At 40.1% G+C, this 24,915-nt stretch overlaps 1 protein-coding gene across 1 annotated transcript; it reads left to right on the forward strand.

Annotated features, from left to right (window-relative positions):
• Positions 1 to 22,945: 22,945 nt before the first annotated feature.
• LOC107816172 (histone H3.2) lies at positions 22,946 to 23,624 on the forward strand. The gene has a single exon (XM_016641858.2). It carries the CDS (start codon positions 23,025 to 23,027, stop codon positions 23,433 to 23,435), a length of 411 nt encoding a protein of 136 aa, XP_016497344.1. The 5' UTR covers positions 22,946 to 23,024; the 3' UTR covers positions 23,436 to 23,624.
• The last annotated feature ends 1,291 nt before the right edge of the window (positions 23,625 to 24,915 follow it).

A 24,915-nucleotide genomic window follows, 5' to 3' on the forward strand; every position in this document is an offset into this window, starting at 1 on the left:
AATCGTAACCTTTTGGAAGGTGAGAAGATCAACACACTTGACTTCTGTGAGCACTGCGTTCTAGGGAAGCAAAAGAAGGTCAGCTTCAGCACTGGCAAACACAAGACAAGAGGAGTGCTAGACTACATCCATTCAGATTTATGGGGTCCCTCTAAACTTCCATCGAAGGGCAAAAAGAGGTATCTTCTCACTTTTATTGATGATTTCTCACGAAAGGTTTGGGTGCATTTTTTGAAGGCAAAAATTGATGCTTTTGAAGCATTTAAAGAGTGGAAGATTTTGGTTGAAAATCAAATGGAGCGGAAAATCAAGTATCTTCGCACAGACAATGACTTGGAGTTTTGCAATGAAGAGTTTAATGAATTCTGCAAGGTTCATGGGATCTCAATACATAGGACTGTCAGGCATACCCCATAGCAGAATGGAGTTGCCGAGAGAATGAACAGAACTCTTCTTGAAAAGGCTCGTTGTATGCTCCTACAAGCCAAAATGTCCAAAGTATTTTGGGCTGAAGCAGTTCACACTGCTGCTCATATTGTCAATCGATCTCCGGCATCGGCAATTGACTTTAAGACTCCGAATGAGGTATGGTCAGGTGAACCCTCTAACTATTCATACTTACGAGTATTTGGGTGTCCAGCTTATTATCACGTTAATGAAGGAAAGCTTGAACCAAGGGCTAAGAAGGCCATATTCGTAGGGTATGTGGATGGAGTAAAAGGGTACAAACTTTGGTGTTTGTATTTACTCAAATTTATAGTTAGTAGAGATGTCACCTTTGATGAATCCTCTATACTTGATCCCCGTAAAGTTTCCATGGAGTTTTTAGGAAACAAGAACGATGAGCAGGTAGAGCTTCCGGTGGAGCTTGCCAAGGAAAAGGATCAAGAGACTCAGGTTAAAGATGAGTCAGAAGATGTAGACCTTGAAGAACTTGTTATCAATGAACCATACACAATTGCAAAGGGGAGGGAGAAGAGGCCAACACGAGAACCGGAACGCCTTATAGATCAAGCAAAATTGATTGCATATGCATTCGTAGCTGCACAAGAAGAGATTAAGGATCTAGATCCCTCCTCGTATATTGAAGCAACTTCTTGCAAGGATGCTGTACAATGGCGGTTAGCCATGACTGAAGAAATGGAGTCTCTTCACAAGAATCAGACATGGGTCTTAGTGAAAAGACAAAAGGGGAAGAAGATAGTTGGATGCAAGTGGGTCTACCGAAAGAAAGAGAGAATTCCTGAAGTGGAAGATGCTAGGTTCAAGGCGAGATTGGTTGAAAAAGAATTCAGTCAGAAGGAGGGAATTGACTACAATGAGATTTTCTCTCCAGTCGTGAAGCATAGCTCAATTCGCGTGCTACTAGCATTGGTTGCCCAATTTGACTTGGAGCTTCAACAGCTTGATGTCAAAACTGCTTTCTTACACGGTGATCTAGAAGAGACAATCTATATGGATCAGCCTGAAGGTTTCCTAGCTGAGGGAAAAGAAGATCACGTATGCCAACTAAAGAAGTCTTTGTATGGTTTGAAGCAATCCCCTAGACAGTGGTACAAGAGGTTTGATGCATTCATGACTACACATGAATTCTCAAGGAGTGCATTTGATAGCTGTGTGTATCACAAGAAGATGTCTAGTAACTCAATGATTTATTTACTGTTGTATGTTGATGATATGCTTATTGCTGCTAACAACATTACAGAGATAAATGCTTTGAAGAAACTGTTGAGTAAGGAATTTGACATGAAGGATTTAGGAGCTGCAAAGAAAATCCTTGGTATGGAGATTTCAAGAGAAGACGGTGTTGTACATCTTTCTCAGAAGAGGTATATTGAAAGGGTTCTCAAGAGATTCAATATGCATACGTGCAAGCCTGTAAGTACACCATTAGCTCCTCATTTTAAACTTTCAGAGTTACAAATGCCTCAGTCCGAGGATGAGGTAGAGCATATGTCAAAGATTCCTTATGCCAGTGCAGTTGGTAGCATTATGTATGCTATGGTATGCACACGTCCAGATATTGCTCAATCTGTAAGTGTGGTAAGTAGATACATGTCCAGCCCAGGAAAGAGGCATTGGGAAGCTGTCAAGTGGATATTGAGATATCTCAAAGGAGCTTCTGGTGTTGGTCTGACCTTTCGAAAAATTGGTGGAGGTATTTCAATTCTCGGTTATATAGATTCTGACTATGCAGGAGATCTTGACAGAAGAAGGTCCACAACTGGATACATCTTTACCCTCGTTGCCAGTGCCGTTAGTTGGAAGTCGACTCTGTAGTCGATTGCCGCTTTGTCTACGACAGAAGCAGAATACATGACAGCAGCGGAGGCGGTGAAGGAAGCTATCTGGTTGAAAGGTTTAGTAGCGAAATTGAGTTTGGTTCAGCTGGAATCAACTCTTAGATGTGATAGTCAGAGTGCTATTCATCTAATGAAAAATCAGAGATTTCATGAGCGCACTAAACACATTGATGTCAGATTTCATTTTATTCGAGATGTTGTTGCAAAGGGAACTATCAAGGTCGTGAAGGTTATCACAGACAATAATGCTGCAGATATGTTGACCAAGATAGTCCCACTCGCTAAGTTTGCACACTGCAAGGACTTGGTGGGGGTGTGCATCAACTGATGCAACTCCAAAGAGAACAGTTGTTAGGTGGAGGTGGTATGTTCAACAATGGTTTGATTCTTCTTGTTTCTTACAACGAGGTTGCCCAGTAAGCTTAGAAGTTTTGACCAGAGTTGTTCACATGCACGCTCGAAACGCAAACCAAGGTGGAGATTGAAGGTGTTGGTTTATGTTTAGTCAACAATGGCATGCCAATTGGAAGAGTTGGTGGAAAGAGTTGGTGTGGATGCTAGGAGGAAGCTTCCTCCTTTGATGTCACCCATGACATCAAGAGGAGGTAGTTTGATGTCACCAATGACATCAAGAGGAGGTCTTTACCTCTATAAATAGATGCACTCCTTCATTTGTAGAAACCATCCCAAAAATAATACAACACATTGTAGTGAGTAGAGAGTTAAGAGAGAAATTCTCTTAAGTGTAATTGGGAACTCTCCCCTTCCTTTGTTAATATTAAAAAGGTAACTGTTCTCTGATGGACGTAGGATTATTTTGATCCGAACTACGTTAAATCTTGTATTCTTTCTTTTACGTTTCCGCTAACAATACACTATTTTTTCAACTTAAAATGTAATAACCAATCTCCAAACATGTATACAAAAAAAAAGTTATCTCTGCTATGTCAGCTTCTCAAAATTTTCAATTTGCTATATATCTAAGCTCTCAAAGTCGCAAAAGTTGTATCTGATGTATTTCTACCTTCCTTTTTCGATGCAAGCAATAACGAACACCCAACACTTAACACAACTTTTGCTATCTTAGTGGTTGCTGCGAGGATCTACTTGCTCTCCATGTGTCATGCAACTGACTTAATTTGGAGATAAGTCGTTTAAGGAACCAAGCAACTTCATAACAACTTCGTCTCAATGTAGTTTTCATAACAACTTCGTCTCAATGTAGTTTAAATATATTCTTAGGCCAGGTGTCTTTTGAAACTAAACTATACACTTATATATGTGACTTGGGTGGATTAATAAATTCTCTTTTCTTTTTTATTTATTGGAAAATTTTAAATTCCAATATCAATAATAACAGGTAAAACTGAATGGTCAAAGGGCACATCCACTCTTTGTACATCTAAGGTCAAAATTGGGGAGAGGAGAACCTATCAAGACTGAATTCCACAAGTTTCTCGTAGACAGAATCACCGCATATTACTAAACCAAACAAACATTGGAGTTGACTGCTAGGACTCCCACCGCTCTCACCTTCAAATAGCAATTCTTTCTCCTTCACTTATTCGTTTCTATACAATATTAATATATATATTTAGTAAAATTTTCTTCGGTAAGCCTGCATCCGCCCCTATTGATTCATGCATAAAATTATATGGAACCTGCAATTATTTCACGCTCATCAACCAGAAGAATTCTTATATCTATGGACAAAATGTATATCTATAAATGTTGTTTATATATAATTTAGTGTTATTGATTTTAAACTCTATTAGATTCTTATTATAGCCTTGGATTTTTGTATTGCATATTAGTTCAATTTCCTGTTACTTCTCTTCCTTCAAAACTCACTCATTCGAAAACAATATCTATAAAATTTGTTTATAAAAAAGTTTGGTGATATGATGTTTAGACTATATTAGATGTTCACCGTCACCATATAAATTACTATTGGATAGTCGTTCAACTTCCTCCTATGTTAGTAATTTCTACTCTACACTTTTAAAACTTCCCACGTAACTACCTGAATTCCTTGAACATTGTAAGTTCAAACTACATTTTGCTCATTTTGGATCTACATTTGAGTGTTTATTGCTGATCATGTTGTTAATTACTTGACTTAATTATGTTATGCCTAAAGAGGCTATCTTTCTCCATAATACGCCGACGGTGGACATTTAACTCGAAAATCAACTGTTTAGACCTTTGGATTCTTATTGCTAGAAATAGCCTACACAAACCATAATCTGCAATTTTTGGTATAAAATTCTGATCAACAAATATATTATTGCCATTAGTATCTCTGCGTACAATGTGGGGATTCACTTTTTCATGTAGATATGAAAGTCCTTTTGCTATTCCTTTGAAATTTCTCTCCTAAATGCCCATGTAAATTTATAGTATCATCTTACTGTGTAGATGACATCCCTGACTTTTTCATATCATTTAATCTTCTCTGTTACTGTAACCTTGGAGTGAGGAGAGGATGATATGAAACTCTAAAATTCTATCCAGTTCCCAGTCATTTAAATTCCTTTTGAATGATACTCCAAGAATTACCTTTCCCGTTTCATTCAACTGTCACATAAATATCCTTTCCAACGTAATAAAGCCTATTGGAAAGTTATTCCCAGAGAGGTTAATGCCCCAGCCCCAGCCATTTGTCCTACCAGAAAGAGACCTTTCTTCCATTGCCAATGCAAAATTTTATTTTGTACAAACCTCTTTTTTGTCTCACAACTTTGTCGTTCCAGAATTTTTTGGACCCAAATGTGCAAGATATATGTGAGATAAAAAGCGGTAATGATAGTTGTGCAAAGATAAAAACTAGATTTTTTTCATGCTCTACTCTTTTGTGTTCATCTTTAAGATCGACATATGCATTTAACACAACAGTTGAAGCCTAATGATCCGAAAAATAGTTTTAGTTCCAGCAATATTAGTCCTATCAGTGTAATCTGTTTTACCGATTTTCACATATCTTGCCATTTTGTCGTATGTAAGCGTGCTTTGTCTTCCATCCAAAGGCACGCCCTCTCTTTACTCTTTCAAAGGCCACCAATTCTTCATCTAAATTTAATCCAAACGTTCACTATTGTTCCTCTTATTTCCTACACCCCACAATAAATCCCATCTTTCTTCCTTGATTATTGCTCTATGTTGTGTTTGTTAGCTATCTCTCTTACGGATAATGCCCAAGTGTTTATTTACACTTTTTAATTGATGTGTAAACCCCACAATAAATCCCATCTTTCTTCCTTGACTATTGCTCTATGATGTGTTCGTTAGCTATCTCTCTTATGTATAATGCCAAAGTGGTTATTTATACTCTTAAATATAGAAAACTATAATACTGGTGTTCATAACATTAGCAAAACCTTATACTGCTTCAATTCCAGTAGCACTTGCAAACTAATTTTTTCTCATCTTTTGTTTGTACCAACTGTATTCCCATCCGGATCCTTTAACCATGAATCCCATTGTTGTACATTGAAATGATCAGCTAAATATATGCTTTTCCTTGGCAATATTTTAAAGACTTTTTCCTGCTTTATTCAATTGCGTTGTGCTTGAAGATCGACATATGCATTAAACTTATGGTTTTTCCCGTGCTTATATCTTCACACTATATTTTATCATACAGGATTCCTACAATGGATGCACAGCGAGATTGTACAAATATTTGCTCAGGTAAATTTTCATTCTATATTTAACAATGTTATTTCTTTTTCTTTTTTTGGTTTCCTCAATTAACATTATGATTATTATTTTACAGGTTCTGCTAAAGAATATGAAGTTTGCACATATTTGAGTTATTTGATATCATTGTGTTTTGAAAAGCATTATCATGTTTTGGGTTGAATACCATATTTGGGCCTCGTGCCAACTGTTTTTGACCCTTAGGGGATTTTTACTACTATTCCTCACTGTTTTGACTTCATATTTGTACTCATCCATGTTGTATTTTACTGTTTTCCTAGCTCAGCCTTCTTTACTCCGTTTAATATTTTTAAATGATATTTTGGACTGAGCATTATGTTTTACTATTGTCCGAGTGGATTGAGAGATTTCTAACTGAGTAAGGTCGAGGGCCTGTGTTGTGAGGATATTATGGGATCGGGCTGCATGCCGCAGCAATGTGGTACTGATTTATGATTATGAGGCCAAGGGCCTGATTTGTTATGCCACGAGGTGTCTTGATATGAGGTTGAGAGCCTGTTTGATTATGCCACGAGATGGCTTGATATTGCACTTGGGCCATAAGGGGCCCCTCCCAGAGTCTGTACACCCCTAGTGAGCGTGGGTACCCAGAGTGAGTAGATATGATGTAGCCGGAGGGGCTGTTGTTATTTCATGTTGTTGCCCGAGGGGCTGTTCTTGATCCATGTTGTCCCGAGAGGCGGTTCTGGATTCATGTTATGCCCGAGGGGCTAATTTCGAGTGATTGTGAGGTAGCCCAAAGGGCTGGTTCTGTTCATATTATGTCCGAGGGGTAGTTTATGGTACATGTTTTGCCCGAGGGGTTGTTTATGTTTTCTATCATTTATACTCATTGTTTTATCACTCGTTTGAAAACATTGAAAACTATTTTAAAAAGATTTTTACTGAAACTGAGCTTGATTTACGAGGTAAATGATTTGTGTACTGCATTGGAAATGATCTACATTTGTTGTAGTGTTACGACGTGGTTTATGTGTTTTCTTACTGCTTAGCTTTCATTTACTTTTATTACTTACTAAGTTGGCGTATTCACATTACTCTCTGTACCTTGTGTGCAGATTTAGGTAGTTCTGAACTCGGTAGCGGGTGTTGATTGCTTAGTGGCAAAGTCATTGGAGTTAGCAAGGTAGCTGCCGACGTTCGCAACACTTCTTTTCTCCCTCTTGTCTTTCTTAGACTGTATTTAGTATATTTTTAGATTTTTGTTGTATTCAAACCTTAGTAGTTCCTCATGACTTGTGACACCCCAAAGTCGGGCTTGTGTATTCATTCCGCACAGTTAATTTAGACTTATAATTTGAGACATTTGATTAATTAAAGGCTTAAAAATGATTCTTATTGATTAAATGGTTAATTCAGGAGTTGTGTCGGCTGACCTAATTTCACGACAGGCGCCATCATGACCAGGTCAGTTTTAGGGTCGTTACAAGGTTGTATCAGAGCCTAGGTTACATAGGTCTTACGGGTCATGAGCAGGTTTAGTAGAGTCTCGCGGATCGGTACGGAGACGTCTATACTTATTCTTAGGAGGCTGCAGAACCTTTAGGAAAAACATCACATTCTTGAATTCTTATCGTGCGTCCTTGATTCAGCTTGAAATGTAACTCTTTGAATTCTTTCCACGTATTCGTATGCGTGCATGAGCGCTCAGTATCATATATGCATCGATGGCTTGTGATTCCCTGATCGAGGGGCAAGATGTGATCTCTGTGTGTTGATGTTGGGCCAGTTTGGAGGACTTGAGGCTGGGGTTTGCCTATGGCTTGAGCATTGAGGCATTGATTGGGTGAGCACGTGCTTTTGGATTTATATGTTCGACAATGTCCCTATTAGTGGTAGTGATGACTGGATGGCTATGTGATGAGTATGATGTGACTGCGAGATGTGTGCATATGATTTGAACGAGACAAGAAGGGTTTGCTTGGGGGTAGTAAGAACTATCCGGTGCTTGATTCCCATCGTGATTTGATGTATAGCCCGAGTTGTGGGCGTGTTGAAGGACCTTTTCATGTTGCCTAGTTGGGAAGTGAAGTAGATTTCACGTTGTGATATGAGTTCAGAATCAGGAAGATTAAGTGACTGCATAATGTTTATGACGGTGGAAGGGTATAAGAGATGTTAGTTTGAGGTGAAGTAGGTGGGTTATCTCCTACGAAGTGTTCTGAAGTTTGTGTGATCCTTTATGTCGTTTATTGGAAGGTCTCTGTTACCAGTGAAATATATATGTTGCAATTTGAATTTGGGTCACTCAAGAGAGTGGGCTTGACTGTTACGAGGGTGAATGCGAGATTTGCAGAAGATTTGAAGTACTAGATGGTCTGTGTTGCACGAGCTTTATGAAGGATTGAGTTTAATCTCACTATGGTATTATGGCAGTAATAGAGCGTATCCATTATGAGTTATTGTGTGTTTTGGACTATGGCTTTGCGCAAAGTGGGGGAGTCTGCTATTGATTAATTGATTGCACGGTTATGTGCGATGTTAGTTCCAGTTGGAAGCATACTGGTGAATCAGTTATGGCTTTCAGAGGTTGAGACCGAGAGAGGCTCGAGTAAAGGAAATTTCAATACAGATTATGTTATGCTTTATGGGTGTATGAGAATCACGGAATGGCTTGAGTTGTTATTGGTAAAGGATGTGCGGTGCATAGAACATGAAGCTGCTTGGTTGTATTAAGGTGAGGTTACACTCTGCGGTGTTGGAGTGCTATTGGAGCACAGGTCGTCCGGTCCATTTGATCGGTCTAATTGCGGTTTGAGTAGAGTGGATGACTCTCGAGAATGGTTCCAATGGGTTCAAGATTTTACATGTAATAATTGGAGAATTTTAGGTTGTATATTTGGCTAGAAACTGAGGTTTCATTGGAGGGTGTCAAGACTCATGATATTTCTATATCATTATAGATTCTACACATCAGTATCAGGACGGTGAAGGTAATGGCTTTAGATTCGCAGGAAGTCTCTTCAGGGTAAGTATTTCGAATATGGTGCTTTTGAGGATATTTGAGAGAGTAGTTAGCGGTTTTTAAACCGTAGGACGATGTGGCTTTATGCTTAGGACTCGTGTGGCGAGTCTGGTCGAGGATTATGGTGTTATAGCGAGAAGAAGTATCTAGTTGAAGGTAAATCAGAAGGAACTTGGATAGATAGGATAGCTTGGTAGTAGGCCGGATCCGCATGGTAAGGATATGATTAGTCCTTTGGATGCTTACGAGGTAATGAGTTTCTACAGGTGTTTCACGGCAATGCTCGTAGGTTTTGATGGCTTGCGTATCTTGGTTGAGTTAGAAGGAGTCAGTCCTGATGGTTTGGTTTTGTGCAAAGGGGATTCGGTGAGTTCTTAATGATTTCTACCACGGTTTGGAGTTGTATTTTTTCTACGAGCGTGAGGAGCATGGAATATATTGTGATTTCCTTCTCGATGGAATCAATGGAAAGTTCTTGGCTTGTTGAGTACATAGTTGTTGTGGCTCAGAGTGGATTATGAAGTTCTCATATTTATCCTAGGATGGTATGGTATATGTGGTATGATGTGTAGGGTTGAGATCGGCATGTGTAAGGTCATGGTTCAGTTTTGGAAGGAAGGTCATAAATCCTTAGGTGGCATGGGCAGTTTCAGAAGACTAGATAAACAAGATCGGATATGGTGATTCGTGTGTTGTATGGACTTGGAGATTGGGAGTTCTCATAAACAGATTAGGTCGTGCTTGTGGACCGCGTATATCAGTTTTGTGTGGTAACTATTGGAGGTTTGGAGACCCGAGTGGATCCTTGTTGCTTAGTATGCTAGATTTTGGTGTGATATTGGGCAGAGATTGGTTGTCTCTGTGTCGTGTTATTCTGGGTTGTTACGCTAGGACAACGATGTTGGTTATGCCAGGAATGCCACGGATTGAGTAGCGAGGTTCGACGGATTATATTCGCAGTAGGGTGGTGTTATTTTGGAAGACCCAGCGGATGGCTAGGAAGGGTTGTTTTTCTTATTTGGCCTTCGTGATGGATATCAGTGCAGAGATTCCTACCATTCCGGTGGTGAGGGATTCTCCGGATGTGTTTCCTGCTGCCGGGCATGTCGCCGGACATGGTTGTTGATTTCAGTATTTATTTGGTGTCGAGCATCGTATCGTATAGCACCAGCGGAGTTAAAGGGGTTGAAGGAGCAGTTTCAGGGACTCCTCGATAAGGGGTTCATTGGTAGGCCAATATGGATATGTGTTCTAACTCGAGTCGGCTTGGTTGACTCCTAGTTGTATTGTTGAGGGATGTGTTGATTCGATTGTAATTGAGCTTGTTAGTGATCTAGGGATATCTATGAGTTACCTTTCCGTGTTGTGAGGTGTTAGGTTTTGTTAGTTATAGGCACATGTGGTGCGGTTTTGTTGGGGTCTCTCAGTGGAATTCGAGCGGGAGGAGAGTATTGGGTATTGCTCGGCGGATGGCGTATCGGTTATGTCCTTTCGGGTTTGTGTAATGTTATGTCAATTGCTTCGCCATGGTTTTGATGATTTGCTTTTGGTTTTAGACATAAAATTGCGCGCGGTTGTTGATTTTGAGCATAGTGACTTAAGGTGTTTCATGTGGACCAGTGTCTGGATAGGGTCGCGTATTGCAGTGAAGTTATGTGGAGGTATGACCCTTCCGATTAGATTCGTGTGTTTTGTTTCTATGATGTGTGACGGGTTCCGAGCATTGTGTTGTTGTGGTACTGGTGAGCTTGTGGTACAGCTCTCTCATTTGAGTCATTTTCATGATTTGAGTATGTTAGGATTGTTGCTTATTGGTGCGCGGATTGCACGAGTTGTGGCTTTAGTTTGTATTGATGTGCCATGTCACTAGAGTAGTTGTGGCTTTAGTTTGCCGAAATTGGGATTTTGACGTTTTCCGGTTGATAGGTGAGATTTTGATATAGGGGTCGGAATGGAATTTCGGAAGTTGGAGTAGGTCCGTTGTGTCATTTATGACGTGTGTGCATCATTCAGATTTGAATTGATGGGTTTCAGTATCGTTTGTGGAATTTGAAAGTTCTTAAGTTCTTAAGCTTGAATCCGAAGTTGATTTGGTATTTTGGCGTTGTTTTGAGTGATTCGAAGGCTCGACTAAGTTTTAATGATGTTATGGGAGGTGTTGGTATGTTTGGGTTGAGGTACCGAGGGTCTTGGGTGTATTTCGGGTGAGTTTTGAGCGAGTCCGGGCATTACCGGGACTCATGTATTGGTTCTGGTGCTTAAATTTACAGTTGAGGTGGAAGTTTTACCGCTGGGGCGGAAAATGGTCCGCGGTCCGCGGTGAGGAAGAATCCGCAGGTTCACTGGTCTGACTTCGAAAGCCTATATCGTTTGATCTACAAGGAAATTTGAGATTATTCAAAAACAAAAGTTGTAGCCCTTCGTATCTAGTTTTTAGAAAGCTAAAGAAATCACAAGTGGAAAATCTGTAGAGAAAGTTATGGCCGAAATACTAAAGCATATCACTACAGTCAACATTTTCCGCTGTAGCAATAGTTTTACCGCGGACAGCGGTGATAAGGATCTAAAAGGTGCTCTATAAATACGAGATTTGGGGTTTTATTTCATATTTTGACCCAGAGAGCTCGGGTTTTGGCAATTTATCGAGGGATTTTCGAGAAAACCATCGGGTTAAGTGGTTCTAACTCAATTTTGGCTAAAATACATGATTATAACGTTGGATTCATCATTTGAGTAGAGATTTGGAATGTAAATTTGGGGAAAATTGTGGAACTTCAAAAAATGAATTTTAGGGATTTGAAAGCCGATTTGAAGTCGGAATTGAGTGAAACTAGTATGGATAGTATTGTAATTGAATGGGTTGTCGGATTTTGAGACTTTGGTCAGATTCCGAGACGTGGGTCCGGGGGCCGGATTTGAGCAATTTTAGGATTCTTGAGTTAATTTGATTACTTTCACCTGGGCTTTGTTCCTTTAGCGTATATTGATGATAATCTACTAATTTTGGTTAGATTTAGAGCATTTGGAGGCCGATTCGAGAGGCAAAGGCATCGCGAGCTAGAGTTTGGACTGGTTTGAGGTAAGTAATGATTGTAAATATTTGTCCTGAGGGTATGAAACCCTGGATTTCACATCGTCGTGCTACTTTGAGGTGATGCACATATTAGATGACGAGCATGTGGTCGTGCACCATTGGGGATTGTGACTTAGTCCATCCCGTATGGCTGTTAAGTCACGTATTTGATTAAAACTTGTTTGATATCATTGTGTTTTGGAAAGCATTATCATGTTTTGGGTTGAATGCCATATTTGGGCCTCGTGCCAACTGTTTTGGACCCTTAGGGGATTTTACTTCTATTCCTCACTATTTTGACTTCATATTTGTACTCAGTCATGCTGTATTCTACTGTTTTCATAGCTCAGCCTTATTTACTCCGTTTTGATATTTTTAAATGATATTTTGGGCTGAGAATTATGTTTTACTATTGCTCGAGTGGATTGAAGGATTTCTGACTGAGTGAGGCTGAGGGCCTATGTTGTGAGGATATTATAGGATCGGGGTGCGCACCGTAGCAGTGTGGTACTGATTTATGATTATGAGGCCGAGGGCCTGATTTGTTACGCCACGAGGTGGCTTGTTATGAGGCCAAGAACTTGTTTGATTATACCACGAGATGGCTTGATATTGTGCTTGGGTTGTAAGGGGCCCCTCCCGGAGTCTGTACACCCCCAGTGAGAGCGGGGTACCCAGTAGAGTGATATGATGTAGCCCGAGGGGCTGTTGTTGTTTCATGTTGTTGCTCGAGGGGCTGTTCTTGATCCATGTTTGCCCGAGAGGTGGTTCTGGATTCATGTTATGCCCGAGGGGCTGATTTCGAGGGATTGTGAGGTAGCCTAAAGGGCTGGTTCTATTCATATTATGCCCGAGGGGCGGTTTATGGTACATGTTTTTCCCGAGGGGTTGTTTACGTTTTCTATCATTTATACTCACTCTTTTATCACTCGTTTGAAAATATTGAAAACTGTTTCAAAAAGATTTTTACTGAAACTGAGCTTGATTTACGAGGTAAATTATTTGTGTACTGCATTGGAAATGATCTACATTTGTTGTAGTGTTATGACGTAGTTTACGTGTTTTCTTACTGCTCAGTTTTTATTTATTTTTATTACTTACTGAGTTGGCATACTCACATTACTCCCTACACCTTGTGTGCAGATTTAGGTATTTCTGAACCTGGTAGCGGGTGTTGATTGCTTAGTGGCAGAGTCATTGGAGTTAAGCACTGCTTTCCTCCCTCTTGTCTTCCTTAGACTGTATTTAGTACATTCATAGACTTTTGTTGTATTCAGACCTTAGTAGATGCTCATGACTTGTGACACCCCGATGTCGGGCTTGTGTATTCATTCCGCACAGTTAATTTAGACTTACATTTTAAGACATTTGATTAATTAAAGGCTTAAAAATGATTCTTATTGATTAAATGGTTAATTCGGGAGTTGTGTCTGTTGGCCTAGTTTCACGACAGGCGCCATCACGACCAGGTCTGTTTTAAGGTCGTTACAAGTTGGTATCATAGCAAAGGTTACATAGGTCTCACGAGTCATGAGCAGGTTTAGTAGAGTCTCGCGGATCAGTACGGAGACGTTTGTACTTATTCTTAGGAGGCTGCAGAACCTTTAGGAAAAACATCACATTCTTGAATTCTTATCGTGCGTCCTTGATTCAGCTTGAAATGTAACTCTTTGAATTCTTTCCACGTATTCGTATGCGTGCATGAGCACTCAGTATCATATATGCATCGATGGTTTGTGATTTCCTGATCGAGGGGCAAGATGTGATCTTTGTATGCTGATGTTGGGCCAGTTTGGAGGACTTGAGGCTGGGTTTTGCCTATGGCTTGAGCACTGAGGCGTTGATTGTGTGAGCACGTGCTTTTGGATTTGTATGACCAACAATGTCCCTATTAGTGGGAGTGATGACTGGATGGCTATGTGATGAGTATGATGTGACTGCGAGATGTGTGCCTATGATTTGAATGAAACAAGAAGAGTCTGCTTCAGGTTCTGCTTGTGGGTAGTAAGAACTATCTGGTGCTTGATTCTCATCGTGATTTGATGTATAGCCTGAGTTCTGGGCGTGTTGAAGGACCTTTTCATGTTGCCTAGTTGGGAAGTGAAGTAGATTTCACGTTGTGATATGAGTTCAGAATCAGGAAGATTAAGTGACTGCATAATGTTTATGACGGTGGAAGGTATAAGAGATGTTAGTTTGAGGCGAAGCAGGTGGGTTATCTCCTATGGAGTGTTCTGAAGTTTGTGTGATCCTTTATGTCGTTTATTGGAAGGTCTCTGTTACCAGTGAAATATGTGTGTTGCAATTTGAATTTTGGTCGCTTAAGAGAGTGGGCTTGACTGTTACGAGGGTGAATGCGAGATTTGTAGAAGATTTGAAGTACTAGATGGTCTGTGTTACACGAGCTTTATGAAGGATTGAGTTTAATCTTACTATGGTATTATGGCAGTAATAGAGCGTATGCATTATGAGTTATTGTGTGTTTTGGACTATGGCTTTGCGCCAAGTGGGGAGTTTGCTATTGATTAATTGATTGCACGGTTATGTGCTATGTTGGTTCCAGTTGGAGGCGTAGTGGTGAATCAGTTATGGCTTTCTGAGGTTGAGACCGAGGATGGCTCGAGTAAAGGAAGTTTCAATATAGGTTATGTTATGCTTTATGGGTGTATGAGAATCACGGAATGGCTTGGGCTGTTATTGGTAAAGGAAGTGCGGTGCATAGAACAGGAAGCTGCTTGGTTGCATTAAGGTGAGGTTACACTCTGCGGTGTTGGAGTGCTATCGGATCACAGGCCGTCCGGTCCATTTGATCGGTCTAATTGCGGTTTGAGTAGAGTGGATGACTCTCGAGAATGGTTCCAATGGGTTCAAGATTTTACATGTAATAATTGGAGAATTTCAGGTTGTATATTTGGCTAGAAATTGAGGTTTCATTGGAGGGTGTCAAGACTCGTGGTATTTCTATATCATTATAGATTCTGCACATCTGTATCAGGACGGTAAAGGTAATGGCTTTAGATTCGCAGGAAGTCTCTTTAGGGTAAGTATTTCGAATATGGTTCTTTTGGGGTTATTTGAGGGAGTAGTCAGCGGCTTATGAACCGTAGGATAGTGTGGATTTATGCTTGGGACTCGTGTGGCGAGTCTGGCCGAGGATTATGGTGTTATAGCGAGAAGAAGCATCAAGTTGAAGGTAAATCAGAAGGAACTTGGATAAATGGGATAGCTTGGTAGTAGGCCGGATCCGCATGGTAAGGATATGATTAGTCCTTTGGATGCTTACGAGGTAATGAGTTTCTACAGGTGTTTCACGGCAATGCTCTTAGGTTTTGATGGCTTGCGTAGTTTGGTTGACTTAGAAGGAGTCAGTCCTGACGGTTTGGTTTTGTGCCAAGGGGATTCGGAGAGTTCTTGATGATTTCTACCACGGTTTGGAGATGTATATTTTTGACGAGCGTGAGGAGCATGGAATGTATTGTGATTTCCTTCTAGATGGAATCAATAGAAAGTTCTTGGCTAGTTGAGTACGTAGTTGTTGTGTCTCGGAGTGGATTATGAAGTTCTCATATTTATCCTAGGATGGTATGGTATATGTGGTATGATGTGTAGGATTGAGATCGGCATGTGTAAGGTCACGGTTCAGTTTTGGAAGGAAGGTCACAAATCCTTAGGTGGCATGGACAGTTTCAGAAGACTAGATAAACGAGATGTAGGCCAATATGGATGTGTGTTCTAACTTGAGTCAGCTTGGTTGACTCCGAGTTGTATTGTTGAGGGATGTGTTGATTCGATTGTTATTGAGCTTATCAGTGATCTAGGGAGATCTATGAGTTACCTTTCCGTGTTGCGAGGTGTTAGGTTTTGTTGGTTATAGGCACATGTGGTGCGGTTTTGTTTGGGTCTCTTAGTGGAATTCGAGCGGGAGGAGAGTATTAGGTATTGCTCGGCCGATGGCGTATCGGTTATGTCCTTTCGGGTTTGTGTAATGTTATGTCAATTGCTTCGTCGTGGTTATGATGATTTGCTTTTGGTTCTAGACATCAAATTGCGCGGGTTATTGATTTTGAGCATAGTGACTTGAGGTGTTTCATGTGGACCAGTGTTTGGATGGGGTCGCATATTGCAGCGAAGTTATGTGGAGGTATGACCCTTTCGGTTAGATTCATGTGTTTTGTTTCTACGATGTGTGACGGGTTCCAAGCATTGTGCTGTGGTGGTACTGGTGAGCTTGCGGTACAGTTCTCTCATTTGAGTCATTTTCATGATTTGAGTATGTTCGGATTGTTGCTTATTGGTGCGCGGATTGCATGAGTTGTGGCTTTAGTTTGAATTGATGCGTCATGTCACTAGAGTAGTTGTGTTGGATTAGATTAGATCATTGGGATCTATAATGAATACAGATAGATTCGATTTCAATTGGAAGGATAATATCAATGTTCGGCTTAGAAATTGCCATGGTCCTTGCCAAAAGAAAAGTGGCTTCATGAATGGTTGATCTGAGGAGTCGTTATGACTTTCTACATGTTTCATTTATCATTGGCAGTATATGAAAGTGTTGGAATGAAACTTTATGTGATAGAAGGATTATTATCAAAATTCGGATGTTTTGAGCAACTGCTGTGATTAGAAGTTATCCCTACAAGTGTTTGAGTTATGTGGTATATCATGTAATTGCACCTGAGGTTGCAGGTATGTGTTATTACAGCTTGTTCGAGATTATTCGGAGTATAAATGTGAGGTTCTAATCTTGTAGATGATTTCAGAAGTAGAAATGTGGTTCTAAGGTTTATGGGCTAGGTTGGATTGCGAAATTTCAGTTACATTGTGTTATCGGACCTATATGAGGTAGGGTGACGTGGGGTCACCCCCAGGTATGTGCATGGTAAGGTTTCACAGCGATTTAATGGTTTTCGGAACAACTCTAGGCACTTTCGAGGACGAACGTATGTTTAAGTGGGGGAGAATGTAACGACTTGACCGGTCGTTTTGAGCTCTTGTACTTCGCTTACCAGTTCTCGTGCATTACTAGCCTCGTGTGATGTATTATGACTTATGTAAATTGTCGGTTTTGGTTTTCAGGGTAATCGGAATGAATTTGGAAGAATAGTTCTCAGTTTGAAGCTTAAAATTTGAAAGGTTTGACCAAGTTTTGACTTGTTAGTACATGATCTCGAATTGGAATTTTTATGATTTGGTTAGCTCCGTTAGGTGATTTGGGACTTAGAAGCATGATCGGAATGTATTTTGGAGGTCCGTGGAAGGTTTAGGCTTGAATTGCCGAAATTAGGATTTTGACGTTTTCTGGTTGATAGGTGATATTTTGATATAGGGGTCGGAATGGAATTTCGGAAGTTGGAGTAGGTCCGTTGTGTCATTTATGACGTGTGTGCGTCATTCAGAGTTGAATTGATGGGTTTCAGCATCGTTTGTGGAATTTGAAAGTTCTTAAGTTCTTAAGCTTGAATCCGAAGTTGATTTGGTATTTTGGCATTGTTTTGAGTGATTCTAAGGCTCGACTAAGTTTTAATGATGTTATGGGAGGTGTTGGTATGTTTGGGTTGAGGTCCCGAGGGCCTTGAGTGTATTTCGGGTGAGTTTTGAGCGAGTCCGGGCATTACCGGGACTCAGGTATTGGTTCTGGTGCTTAAATTTACAGTTGGGGTGGAAGTTTTACGCTGGGGCGGAAAATGGTCCGCGGTCCGCGGTGAGGAAGAATTCGCAGGTTCACTGGTCTGACTTCGAAAGCCTATATCTTTTGATCTACAAGGAATTTTGAGATGATTCAAAAACAAATGTTGTAGCCCTTCGTGTCTAGTTTTCAGAAAGTGAAAGAAATCACAAGTGAGAAATCTGTAGAGAAAGTTATGGCCAGAATACTAAAGCATATCACTACAGTCCACATTTTCCGCTGTAGCAATGGTTTTTCCGCGGTCAGTGGTGGTTATTGCGGACAACGGTGATAAGGATCTAAAAGGTGCTCTATAAATACGAGATTTGGGGTTTTATTTCATATTTTGACCTAGAGAGCTCGGGTAATGGCAATTTTTCGAGGGATTTTCAAGAAAACCATCAGAGTAAGTGATTCTAACTTAATTTTGGCTAAAATATATGATTATAACGTTGGATTCATCATTTGAGTAGAGATTTGGGATGTAAATTTGGAGAAAATTGTAGAACTTCAAAAAATGAATTTTTGGGATTTGAATGCCGATTCGAAGTCGGAATTGAGTGAAACTACTATGGATAGTCTTTTAATTGAATGGGTTGTCGGATTTTGAGACTTTGGTCTGATTCCGAGACGTGGGTCCGGGGGCCGGGTTTGAGCAATTTCGGGATTCTTGAGTTAATTTGATTACTTTCGCCTGGGCTTTGTTCCTTTAGCGTATATTGATGATAATATACTGATTTTGGTTAGATTTAAAGCATTTGGAGGCCGATTCGAGAGACAAAGGCATCGCGAGCTAGAGTTTGGACCGGTTTGAGGTAAGTAATGATTGTAAATGTTTGTCCTGAGGGTATGAAACCCCGGATTTCACATCGTTGTGCTACTTTGAGATGACGCACGCGTTAGATGATGAGCATGGGGTCGTACATCGTTGAGGATTGTGACTTAGTCCGTCCCGTATGGCTGTTAAGTCACGTATTTGATTAAAACTTGTTTGATATCATTGTGTTTTAGAAAGCATTATCATGTTTTTGGCTGAATGCCATATTTGGGCCTAGTGCCAACTATTTTAGACCCTTAGGGATTTTTTACTACTATTCCTCACTGTTTTGGCTTCATATTTGTAAACTGTCATGCTGTATTCTACTGTTTCATAGCTCAGCCTTATTTACTCCGTTTTGATATTTCTAAATGATATTTTGGGCTAAGAATTATGTTTTACTATTGCCCGAGTGGATTGAAAGATTTCTGACTGAGTGAGGCCGAGGGCCTGTGTTGTAAGGATAATATGGGATCGGGCTGCGCGCCGCAACAGTGTGGTACTGATTTATGATTATGAGACCGAGGGCTTGATTTGGTACGCCACGAGGTGGCTTGATATGAGGATAAGAGCCTGTTTGATTATGCCCCGAGATAGCTTGATATTGTGCTTGGGTCGTAAGGGGCCCCTCCCGGAGTCTGTACACCCCAATGAGCGCGGGTACCCAATAGAGTGATATGATGTAGCCCGAGGGGCTGTTGTTGTTTCATGTTGTTGCTCGAGGGGCTATTCTTGATCCATGTTTGCCCGAGAGGCAGTTCTGGATTCATGTTATGCCCGAGGGGATGATTTCGAGTGATTGTGAGGTATAGGGTTGGTTCTGTTCATATTATGCCCGAGGGGAAGTTTATGGTACATGTTTTACCCGAGGGGCTGTTTACGTTTTCTATCATTTATACTCTCTGTTTTATCACTCGGTTGAAAACATTGAAAACTGTTTTAAAAAGATTTTTACTGAAACTGAGCTTGATTTACGAGGTAAATGATTTGTGTACTCCTTTGGAAATGATCTACATTTGTTGTAGTGTTATGACGTGGTTTACGTATTTTCTTACTGCTCAGCTTTCATTTACTTTTATTACTTACTGAGTTGGCGTACTCACATTACTCCCTACACCTAGTGTGCAAATTCAGGTAGTTCTGAACCCGGTAGCGGGTGTTGATTGCTCAGTGGCAGAGTCATTGGAGTTAGCAAGGTAGTTTCCGATGTTCGTAGAATTGCTTTCCTCCCTCTTATCTTCCTTAGACTGTATTTAGTACATTCTAAGACTTTTGTTGTATTCAGACCTTAGTAGATGCTCATGATTTGTGACACCCCGATGTCGGGCTTGTGTATTCATTCCGCACAGTTCATTTAGAATTACATTTTGAGACATTTGATTAATTAAAGTCTTAAAATGATTCTTATTGATTAAATGGTTAATTCAGGAGTTGTGTCAGCTGTCCTACTTTCACGACAGGCGCCATCCTGACCGGGTCAATTTTAGGGTCTTGACACAAGCCATCTCGTGGCATAATAAATCAGACCCCCGACCTCTGATATATCACAAAATAGTACAACATGTTGCGGTGCGTAGCCCGATCCCATGATATCCTCACAACACTGGCCCTCGGCCTCACTCAGTCAGAAATCTCTCAAGCCACTCGGGCTAACAGTAAAACAGGGTGCTCAACCCAAAATATCGTTTATAGTATCAAAATGGAGTAAATAAAACTGAGTTATGAAATCAGTAAAACATAGCATGACTGAGTGCATATATTAAACCAAAACAGTGAGGAAACAGTAGTAAGAAGCCCCTTAGGGTCCACAGAGTTGGCACGAGGCCTAAATATGGCATCCAACCCAAAATATAGTAATACTTTCCATAACACAATAGTATCAAATAATTTTCAATCAAATACGCGACTTAATAGTCGTACGGGATGGACCAAGTCATAATCCCCAACGGTGCAGCCCCCACGCTCGTCGTCTAGCATGTGCGTCACCTCAAAGTAGTGAAACGAAGTGAAATCCAGGGTTTCATACCCTCAGGACAATATTTACATTCATTACTTACCTCAAATCGGTCCAAACTCTCACCCGCGATGCCTTTGTCTATTGACTCGACCTCCAAATGCTCCGAATCTAACCAAAATCAGTATATTATCATCAATATACGCTAAAGGAACAAATCCCAGGTGAAAATAATCAAATTAACTCAAAAATCTCGAAATCGGCTCAAACCCGGTCCCCAGGCCCACGCATCAGAATCCGATAAAAATTACAAAACTGGAAAACTCATTCGCTTACAAGACTACCCATATCAAATTTACCAAAATCCGACATCAAAAGGCCATCCAAATCTCCAAAATCAACTCTCCAATTTTTCTTCCATTTTCCCAATTTTCATCCCAAATTCCCAAATTAAATGATAAAAATCAAGACATAATCATGGGATTTAACCAAATTTGAGTGGAGAACACTTACCCCAATTACTCCTCTGAAAATTCCCTCCAAAATCGCCTTCTCCTGAGCTCTCTAATGAATTTTGGAATTATGGACCAAAACCCTCACTTTTTTGAACTTAAACATTCTGCCCAGGCATTTCCTTCTTCGCGAATGCGACCGTCCTCTCGCGTTCGCGTAGACCAACTTAGAAGGCCTCTCCGCTTTACTCTTCGTGAACGCGACAACTGCTTCGTGAACATGATGCTTTACCTGCTCAAACCTTCGCGAACGCGGCCATCACCTCGCGAACGCGTAGACCAAGGACCTGGGGGTCCCCAACTGCCTCACTCCTCTTCGCGAATGCGGCACCACTCACGCGTTCGCGTCCTCTCCTTCGTGAACGCGAAGAACAAAAATCACCATCTCAGAGAACGCTCTTCGCGAATGCGTGACACTGTGCGCGAACGCGAAGAACAAACCTTCTGCAATAAAATACCAACAAAATCTGCCATCTCCCAAAACCAAGAATTGGTCCGTTAACCTCACGAAACTCACCCGATGCCCTCGGTACCTCAACCAAACATACCAACACATCCCATAATATCATTCAAACTTAGTCGAGCCTTCAAATCACTCAAAACAATACCAAAACAACAAATCAACCTCGAATTCAAGCCTAAGAACTTAGAAACTTTCAAATTCCACAAACAACGCCGAAACCTATCAAATCACATTCGAATGACCTGAAATTTTGCACACGCGTCACAAATGACACTACTGACCTACTTCAATTTCCGAAATTTTATTCCGACCTCGATATCAAGATTTCCACTGCCGACCAGAAACTCCAAATTTTCAATTTCGCCAATTTAAGCCTAATTCTACCACGGACCTCCAAATTACATTTCGAACAAGCTCCTAAGTCCCAAATCACCTAACGAAGCTATCTGAGCCATAAAAACTAAATTTCAAGATCATTTACTCACAAGTCAACTTCCGGTTGACTTTTCCAACTAAAGCTTCCAAATAAAAGACTAAGTGTCTCATTCCACTCTAAGATCACTCTGAACACAACACAACTAATACGATATGATGAAATACAGCTAAATAACACACAAGGAAGCAGAAATGGCAGAAACGGAGCGGTAACTCATAAAACGACCGGCCGGGTCGTTACAAAAAAAACTAGCTTATCCATGTGGCGACTACAAATTTGTTACTTTGGTAGCATATAGATTACTATCCGAGCTATTATCTCCTCTGAAATCTCCACCGTAACTTATAATCTCAACTAATGGTGGTACAATGGACAAAAAAATAGTTGTCCATCTATATTATCCATTAAAAATGGGTTGGATATGAACTTTTTAAAACATGTAAAATATAAAAAAAAAATCATATTATCCACTTAGAAAATTAATAACCAATAGGTAACTAATGCGTTTAACTTTTACATTTATAAATAGTTAAATTAGGGGTACCTCAAGCTTGGGGATTAGGAATTCTCCTAAAAGTGATCATATTAAAAAACCACGGATAATATGGTATTATCTGCCGGTTAACCCATTTTCTATTCATATTAAATAAGGGTCAGGTCGGATAATTTGGGGGTATTATCACTTTTAGCCCACTCAAAAAACTATTTATATTTATTACCCAAAAAAGTGTATAAAGTTTGTATATAATATACCGAATGTATATATATACAAAAAATATATAAATTTTATACATTTTTTCTGCTATTATTTTTAAAGCGGTTATACAATATCATGTTCTCGATAATTTATCCGTACCCATTTTGATCGGTCCATATTCGACCCAACCTGCCCGTTTGCCACCCTAATCTCAATTCTCAACCCATCAACGGACTTCATTCACATTTCACTCTCACTCACCACAAACGCCAAAAATTTCAAACTCTTTTCAAAATTTCCCAAAATTCCCGCCCCCACTTTTCTCCTATAAAACTTCCCCATTACACATCTCACAAATTCACCATTATCTCACAATCAAAGCATTTCCCAATCTATAAAATCTTTCATATTCAAAAATGGCCCGTACTAAGCAAACAGCCCGGAAATCAACAGGTGGGAAGGCTCCAAGGAAGCAGCTAGCTACAAAGGCTGCGAGAAAGTCAGCTCCGGCGACCGGAGGAGTGAAGAAGCCTCACCGTTTCCGTCCCGGAACTGTGGCATTGAGGGAAATCAGGAAGTACCAGAAATCAACAGAGTTGTTGATAAGGAAGCTGCCATTTCAGAGGCTGGTGAGGGAAATAGCACAGGATTTTAAGACAGATCTGAGGTTCCAGAGCAGTGCTGTTGCTGCCCTACAAGAGGCTGCTGAGGCTTACCTTGTTGGACTCTTTGAAGATACAAATCTCTGTGCCATTCATGCGAAGAGGGTCACTATCATGCCCAAGGACATTCAGCTCGCTAGGAGGATTCGTGGTGAAAGGGCTTAGGATGAAGCTTGTTATGCTTATGGTTAATTCGTTTTCTCTGATCTAGGGCATTGTTTTTGTGTCTTTTGCTGAATATTAGGCTTAGTGATTAAGTTAAGTGACTTGTTTCAATCAAAGTATATGTAAAACCTCTGGTTTATTAGTATTTTGAAATCTTATTAATGAAATTTGTTGTTCATTTTGCCCTTACATCTTATTAGCGTTTGTACTTTGTGTTTGATGTTTGGTTATTCGTTTAGAAGGCACTAAATAGAAACATCAATTTTTTTTTCCTTGTTATCATTTGTGTATTAAGAACTTTAATTTGCAGACTCCCTTTTCACTGCTTACTGGTGCTTGACACTTCCTATTTCAGCTTATGGTATATTAACCCTCCACACCCTACCAAAAAACAAAGAAAAAGATTATGTCTTTGTAGGAAATGGAACTCAATACTAGCAGTTCCATGGAATTAGTAAAACATGGAATTAAAATCCTCTATGTGGCGTAGGGATTGTTCAAACTTTGAATTTCCTTTATCGTTATTTGAAACTAAGATTGATTTGGGTTTGTTATCAAATGCTTATTTACTATTGTTGTAGGAGGGTAGATGTTTCTTTTGTCACGTTAGTCATCAAAGGTTGAACTTGGCTGCTTTAGATATGGATTAGCCATTTGATGAGTTTTCTGTTTGACTTTAGGTTCTGGCAAAATGAGTTGTATTTAAACTAACATGATTAGTCTTTTGCGAGGCATCTCATCTTCCGCAAGTTTTTGGTAAGGTTTCGCCCTTGTCTTACCTAAGGTGGTTGGTCTGTGTTGCCAAAGAGAGCTGCTTTTTAGTTTCAGTCTGAGTTGAAGTACCAAGTTTATGCATGCAAATGGTTTCATCAGCTGTTACCTTTTCTCATTATTAGTACTTTCAACAACTGAAGTAGGTACGTTTTGTTTTCGCTTCTAGCAAAGTGACTGCTGCAGCATCTGAATGTGTCAATCAAGTGATAGAACCAGTCACTGTAATCTATTGGAATAAGCATTGTTACAGTCATACTTGCTCAAATTGAGTTGCTTTCTATATATTCAACCTGGCCTGAAAGTTCCATTTGTGGATATCAATATCTCCTGAATAGATGGTATGCCTTAAATGAAGGGATACCATTTAAGGCTTGACTCTGCAGTGACTAATAATATCAACATTGTACGATCCTTTATGTGTTTGCTGCAGTTTTTAAGTTACTGACACTGTCTATTTTGAGACTTCATCTCCAGCGATAAGGGGTTTCAAAGTTAGTAGTATTCTCGTTTATGAGTCAATTTGGACATAATCCGAATTATGCCGTCCAAGAAATTGGGTTTGTTTGGGCGTATGCGTTGGGATGTTAGGGTTAGTGTTGTAAATCTCATGATGTTAAACAGTGAACTAAATGCATAATGTTGAGTATTTTGTACTCTGGTGTTGGTAGAGTCTGTTTCATTTTGTTTTGATTTAGAATTTCCATGA

The sequence above is a fragment of the Nicotiana tabacum genome, chromosome 8, assembly GCF_000715075.1.
Source record: "Nicotiana tabacum cultivar K326 chromosome 8, ASM71507v2, whole genome shotgun sequence".
Taxonomy (NCBI): domain Eukaryota; kingdom Viridiplantae; phylum Streptophyta; class Magnoliopsida; order Solanales; family Solanaceae; genus Nicotiana; species Nicotiana tabacum.

What these genes read in the sequence shown, in the direction of transcription:
- LOC107816172 (XM_016641858.2), top strand. Translation starts at nt 23,025, where the DNA reads ATGGCCCGTACTAAGCAAACAGCCCGGAAATCAACAGGTGGGAAGGCT.